Raw genomic sequence first — 7,253 nt, forward strand, 5'->3', positions numbered from 1 at the left:
GTTCCTGAAAGCTTCAGACCATCCCGTCTGGCACTAACAACCATGCCACATTCAAAGACACTTAAATCCCCTTTCTTCTGACACTCAGGCTGAACTTCAGCAGGTCATCTTGACCATGTCTGAAGGCTATGGTAGGTTTACTTCAGCTGTCTAATACAAATGCTGCATAGTCAAATTTGTTAACTTACTCCAGATATAACTCAGCATTATACTATAGGAATATACCAAAAACTGATCAAACATACTGCACAGCCAACAGAAGCTGTACAAACCAGAAAAATAAAAGCTTATAATCATACACCTAATCAAAGCTGGTACAGCTGTTACAAATAAGAGACAAGAATCAAACATATTTGTCCTCTTTATTCATAAATATCACTCCTGTATGAATATAAAACAATCTTAAATTACTGCTTTTTTTAAAGAAATACTCTGGTGTTATCATTGGAAGCGCCAGTTGAAAGTATTGCATATAGTCTTGGTAGCTGCTAATGACTACACCTCACTGTATATGTGATGATAAACCTTAGACATGATACATAACTTACTTCCTCAGTAATATGAAAGAGGCCACTAAACATAGGTAAACAAAGACAGGAGTGATTCACCCACTTCAATTTGAAGTACAAATTTTAGTCATTCAATTACAAAAAAAAAAAATGTTACAGGTAAATAAAAAACAAGGAAAAAAAAAATCTATTAAAAAACTTCAAGCACTCGAGCACTTCTGTTTAAAGTTAAATGCCTAGCTGTTACTCAGAAAACCAAGAAAAGGATGAAAAAGGGAAATCAAAATCTCCATTGGTATGCGAGTCACAAAAATATAAACTCTAATCTAGTATTTAGCAACAGCAGGCACTCCTGTGTTCAATGAATGAGGTAGCTAGACAGTAGGAACTGTACACAGGCTGAGATTTAAAGTGCCCCTATTATGCTTTGGGTGATTTCCCCTCATCCTTTTTTGTGTTGTCTATACCAAATACAGTTTCTCTTTTCCCACAGAAAACATTGCTGCTGGACCGAAATACCTCATTCTGGATTTTGTTGCCTCTGAGATTTACATCACATTTTAAAAATACTCTGTGCACATATACACCATATTTTAATACAAATTCACAACCAAGCTTCTTTTGTTTCCATATTTTTCTGGTTTTGATGTTAGCCAGCAGACTGAGCATAAAATAGTGGAGACTATTTAGACTAATCTAAAGCAGCTGTCACTCTAACAACAGTCATGTTGCTATGACATGTTTGGCTGTATTTACATGTAAAACAATCACTTAGAAAGTTGAAAAGCATGTGTTTCTACTGTGGCTAAAGCCTTTTGTTATCAGGCAACAGATTGTGGAGGGCTAGGTCAATGCAACCTGAGCAGCAATGACAGCATGAAATAAATTCTGGTAGATTCCTAAAATAAAAGATTCAGACCCTCTAAATGAGCATAATAGGGGCACTTTAAGGAAGGAGAGGACAAGACTGAAATAAAGTCAGAGTATTGCAGCAGAGGTGAACAATATTCCAGTGATGAATGCCGAGTCCGGCTCCTCGTTTTTAGTCGCAGCATAGAAGGTAAATTTAAGAATGGAAGCAGAGTCTCCTCTGAAATGTGGACTGAAAGGAGAGCTTTCACCTCACCCTCTCGCTCTCGGTCATCTGCCACAGTCCCAGGTTTAACACTTTAAGGCACGGGAGCTGTGTTATCCTCTCCAAGCCCCTCTTGGTGATCTTAGTACAACCATACAGATCGATCCCTGTCAGCTGGGTCAAGTGGTCAGCTATCAACTCCAAGCCTTTATCTGTGATTCGCACACACTGTCCAATGTTTAGAGTCTTGAGTTCGTGCATCTGGCGTACCATCCTGTTAATGCCATCGTCACTGATGTGACAAGAGCACAGAGACAGAGACTTTAGTTGATATAGCCCCTGGGCAATGTAAGCCAGGCTCTGGTCACCAATCTTATCACAGAAGGAGACGTCAAGCCCGGTGAGCCGGAGGGAGCCCATGGCCAGATGCATTATCCCGGTGTCACTGATGTTATCACACGACCGCAGGTTCAGGCTGCACAGGTGGGTCATGTGTGACAGGTGGATCATCCCTGCATCAGATATCCCCCCACAGAAGCTGAGGTTGAGCACTTTGAGCTTGTTTAGGCCCTTTGAGATATGTTTGAGGGAGAGGTCGGTGAGCTTCTGGCAGTCCTGCAAAGTTAACTTCTCCAGGGTCAGGCAACCCTCCGCTGCACTGCGGGTCATACCAGACAGGTGGCCGATGCCCACGTCAGACACATGCCTGCAGCTGCGCAGGTTAAGGCTCTTGAGTCTGTGCAAGCCCCAGGCAATGAGCAGCAGGCCCGTGTTGGTGATATTGCTGCATCCCCCGAGTTCAAGCACCTCCAGGTTTTTGAGGTACTGAGCGATCCTTCCCAGGCTGGAGTCAGTGATCTGTTTACAAAGGCTGAGGTTCAGCACTCGCAGGGATGAGATGTCCTGCACAAAGGCATGTCCGAGACCGTTGTCTGTGAGGTTGAAACACCCACACAGGTTAAGGCTTTCGATGTGCGGCATCCCCTGAATAACGTAACTCAGACTTCGCCTCAGGCTGAGAATTTGAACCTTCTTGATGCCCCGAGTCTGCAGGCTGGGGAACAGAGACGGATTGGCTCGCCGCAGATGGAGCTTGGCTTCCACCCCCCTCCACACCGACTTGTGGTAGGACGCGTCTCTCCAGGCCGTGCACACTTGGGCTACTCTCCCTTTGTCCTTAACGTCCAGGTAACTGAAAATAATGGCCAAAATTTCCGGGAAAAGGCACGAGATATGCGTCTCCATTTCAAACATGTCTGCAGGCGGACTCCTTTTGGCAGCACAGGCTGCTTGTGAGCGACAATACTCCCCCGAAACTCTGCTGCCGAAGTTGCTGTCTGGCCCGGCAAACGTTAGCTAACGTCAGCTAGCATACAGACGAGCTACCGGACACCTTCAAGTGTAGAATGACAAAAAGAAACATGCTCTATTAGAGTCAATAAAAAACAAGAGCCCGCAAAATGACCACTAGCTGCACGGTACTGCTGACAAGGTGGAGGCAGAGGCAGGAGACTCAGAGATGGAGACGTAGTAGTTACCTAGCAAAGCTAGGCTAACAGCAGCGTCAGCTAGCTGTCCAAACTTGAGAGCTTCAAAGTCGAACAACCCGCTCGTCCAAGACGCCCGGAACAGCTTATTCTTTACTCCAGCTCATGGCGACGCTTTTCTTAAACTCTCTTGTGTAGAAACTTTTATCTCTCGCGCTGTTTTCTCGTACAAAGACAGCTGCCCGGCTCCTTTATCTTCTTTGGCATTTCCATCCCGGATCTCCCCCATGAATAAACCAACTGTTAGCGCACGGCGACTAGCGACTCCTACTGGATCCATGGCACACTTTTTTTTTCTTTTTTCTTTTTTAAATAAGATTGTACGGTTTACAAAAAAGACCTCAATAGTGCTTTGCGATACTACAAATTTAGGTAGATCCGATACCAAGTAACCACAGGGCCAGTATTGCCGATACCAATACCGATACTTTTAACTTACAAAAGCAGCTTATGTAGGGGAGAGCAGTGTGTCATGATCTACGTGATTAATCATCATCGATTTGCAAGTTCTGATCACATTTCAGTCACCACTAAATATTTTTTTTACTTTCAAAAAATACTAAGTTAACACAACAAAACACTCCTTTCAGTTTTTCATGTATTTTGAAATACATGGACTGTAAATGTGCCTGTCTCTAAAAGGACCAGGTCACCTTCTGTTGTTTTAATGTGCTATGGGCTACAAATAAAATAGATGTGTCAGTCAGCAAAAAAAAGGGGGTTCAGACATTTTTCATAAAATATGTTTGAGGAAAATTTTTCCATTTCCAATTCAGTAATTAATCACAATTAAGTGATAAAAATCACTGAAAACATATCAAATGTTAAAAACTGAGAAAGTGCAACATTTAAAGAAAACACAAGGTTATTTTGAAATTGATGGCAGCAACACGTCTCAAAACAGTTGGGATAGGGCCGTGTTTACCACTGTGTAGCACCCCCTCTTCTTTTAACAGCAGTCCATGAACATCTGGAAACTGAAAAGACCATTTGCTGGGCTTTTGGGAGAGGAATGTTGTCCTGTTTTTTTCTGATACTGGATTCTAGCTGCTCAACAGTCCCGGGTCTTTATTTGTTGTAGTTTTAGTTTCATAATGTACCAAATATTTTCAAATGGTGAAAGGTCTGAGCTGCAGGCAGATCAGTTCAGCACCCTGACTCTCCTGCTTTTAGATGCAGAATATGGTTTATCATTGTCTTGTTGAAACATCTGAATGGGAGCATTTGTTGCTCTAAAACCTGTATATACCTTATAGTATTGATGGTACCTTTGCAGATGTGAAAGCTGCCATTTTCATAGGCATTAATGCACCCCAATACCATTAGAAAGACTATTTAACAGAGCGCTAATAACAAGCAAGATGGGCCCTCTCTTCTTTAGATAAGAGGACAAGAGGTCCATGAATTTCACATTTCAATTTATCTGAACACAGAACAGTTTTCCACTTTGCTTCAGTCCATTTTAAGTGAGCTTTGGTCCTGTGAAGATGGAGGCACAGCGAACTGTGTTCACGGGCATTAATTTCATGCAGTCATTTCGATTAAAAGTATCTAGGATTGATTTTCAGAGATTTCTACAGATTCCGAAGTCGATATTTTATTCTGAAATTGTTCCAGAATTTGTAGAATTACCTTTTTGCAAATTGTTTAACCTCTACCCATCCTGACTTCTGACAAGCTCTGGCTAAGATACTCTTTTTATACCCAGTCATGCCAATTAACCAAATTAACTACAACATGTTACTCAAGTTGTTTTTTATGTTTTTTGTTTTTCTGTTGGTACCACTTTCTATTGAAAGCATTTACTGTCATCATATTTTTCCTCATATATTAAAATATCTCAGTTTAGAATCAGAATCAGAAAGGGTTTTATTGCCAAATGTTGAGCAGGTTTACAACATTAGGAAATTTTTGCTTAAACACTGGATGTTGAGTTTTCAGATTTGGAGATCACTGCATTCTGTTTTTATTCACATTTTAAACAGAATCCAAACTTTTTGGGAATTGGGGGTGTAAAATAAGGTAGTTAAATTACCTTATTGTTAAATAAAACACACTTAAATTCCCTTTCTACAGTTATAACTGTTAAAACTAGTATTTGTGATTCATCGACAGATCGGCTCATTTCCTATAAGGTTTCCAAGTGAGGCCTTTTAAAGACGGATGTCTTCTGATCTCAATACATGAGGTGGAGAGGACAACGGATAAAAACGCTCTTCCATCTTAGTCATCATAATTTAACCACTTAATCTTACAGCAAGCCTTTGTACACCTCTGCAGAATTTATCATACATGTGTAAATAAATAAAGACAAATCTAGACAAAACAGGGCTTTGTGTCTAAAGTTCTGTCATGCATGTAATGAACACATGCACACAGACATGTGTAAAGTATACATGTGTATGCTTTGTGGGTTGTATTTGAAGCGCTACCAAAACAACAGTGTAGGACTGTTAGTTACAAATGCAATAAGTCGGGTTTTTTTTACATGTATAATTAATGATGCTGACTCTGATGGCTCAATATTTGAATGGCAGGTTTACTGGCCAGACAAGCTGACTCATAACTTTTATACACAGAAGAATAAGCATAAACATACAGCTAAACAAAGACAGCAGGGCAAAGCCAAACATGAATAAACATATCTATACGGCTTCCGTGTACAGAGAAAGTTGATGCACAAATATAAATTTAACCTAGATACACAAACATTCTTGTTCTTTGGCAGCTACATTGAACATCACACAGGAGCAAAGCACTAAAGAGCAACAGCATTAACCTCAGCACAGTGGCCAATATGATTTCCTAATTATCTTAGTTCATTATTTAAACACCTTTAACAAGCTTAGAAAACAAAAAAGCTCTTCAGCAATACATTATCGACATATTTACATCCATGTAGAAAACAAAAATCCAAAGCAGGAAGTTCAGGTAGCCTATCACCATCACACAAAGATGACAGAAAGATGTAACCTGCTCCCATCTGTGACTCGTCAAGGGATGTTCCAAGCTGCTGCTCAGTGAAAGTAGTAAATATATGTATATATATATTTTATGACAACTTAGACTGAAACGAATCAGTTTAAAAAAATTTGTGTGTATCCAAATGCTTTGTGTTTTACCTCAAGTAATTATAGTATTATTATATTATAGTTAGGTAAAAATCATTGCCATGAATCATAGCTGTATTATATACACCATCTTCCTGAAATAGTCACACGTCCATCATCCTGTGTGGACTTGCTGTGTCACCTCTTACTTTGCCTTAATGCCCTCAAACTGGCAGGGAGCCCAGAGTTACTGCAATGAGGCGTTCACTGACCTGGTCACCTCTGGCTGCCTGGAGGACACACAGCGGGTGCATTACACTGATTGCTCAGTGAGGAAAGGACGAGAGAGGCAAATCATTTTACTGATTTACACAGTGACCCAGTACAGCAGGATTTAAAAAAAATGTTTTAGCCTCCTGTCAGTTTCATGCCGGCTCACTTCCACACGGCTTATGGAGCAACGGCAAAACAGCTGCCGTGCTAAAGGTCTACAGCTTTATGTGAGAACTAGCAAAGCTTATAAAATTCTCTTTTGATATGAGTTTCAGATGCTGTGATGAGGCTCGTGCCACTGTAAAGGCTTTCCTGCTTTGGAATGACTTTTCTGTTATGTAGATTATTCTAATTATTCTTAGATGTTCATGCATGTCCATGCAAATATATTTGTTGTTAATAATTATTTAAACTGGCAATATCTCTTTTTTCTTTTTTTCTCTTCTTTTTTTCTCTTTCTTTCTGCTGAAAAAGCTGAAAAAGGTTGATTGAAATCCAACACACAACTTCTGTGTATTTGTAATGAACTGGGGGGGGGGGGGGATTTGTCAGACAAATGGAAGATCTTTTTTGTATTTATTTATCTAAACAAATGTGGATAACAAGATTCCCAACTATCTCAGTATTAGGTTTGTACTGAAAGTATCAACATGTAACATCTCATGTCATGTGCTTGTGCAGCGGTGAGAATGTAGCGTCCCACCTTTGACCTTTACTGCTAGAAATGCAGGGTCCACTGACTGCAGCTCTCCCAAGACCCTGAAACAATAAATATCTGTAATTCCTGGCATATTTCTGG

General features: G+C 40.4%; 1 protein-coding gene across 1 annotated transcript; it reads right to left on the reverse strand.

Annotated features, from left to right (window-relative positions):
• Nucleotides 1–343: 343 nt before the first annotated feature.
• LOC116318337 (F-box/LRR-repeat protein 14-like) lies at nucleotides 344–3,459 on the reverse strand. Its single transcript, XM_031737323.2, has 2 exons — nucleotides 3,123–3,459; nucleotides 344–2,977 (listed from the first exon to the last, which is right to left on the reverse strand). The coding sequence occupies exon 2, from the start codon at nucleotides 2,836–2,838 to the stop codon at nucleotides 1,627–1,629; it is 1,212 nt and encodes a 403-aa protein (XP_031593183.1). The 5' UTR covers nucleotides 2,839–2,977; nucleotides 3,123–3,459; the 3' UTR covers nucleotides 344–1,626.
• Between the last annotated feature and the right edge of the window lie 3,794 nt (nucleotides 3,460–7,253).

This window comes from Oreochromis aureus, linkage group 7, assembly GCF_013358895.1.
Source record: "Oreochromis aureus strain Israel breed Guangdong linkage group 7, ZZ_aureus, whole genome shotgun sequence".
NCBI classification, from domain to species: Eukaryota; Metazoa; Chordata; class Actinopteri; order Cichliformes; family Cichlidae; genus Oreochromis; species Oreochromis aureus.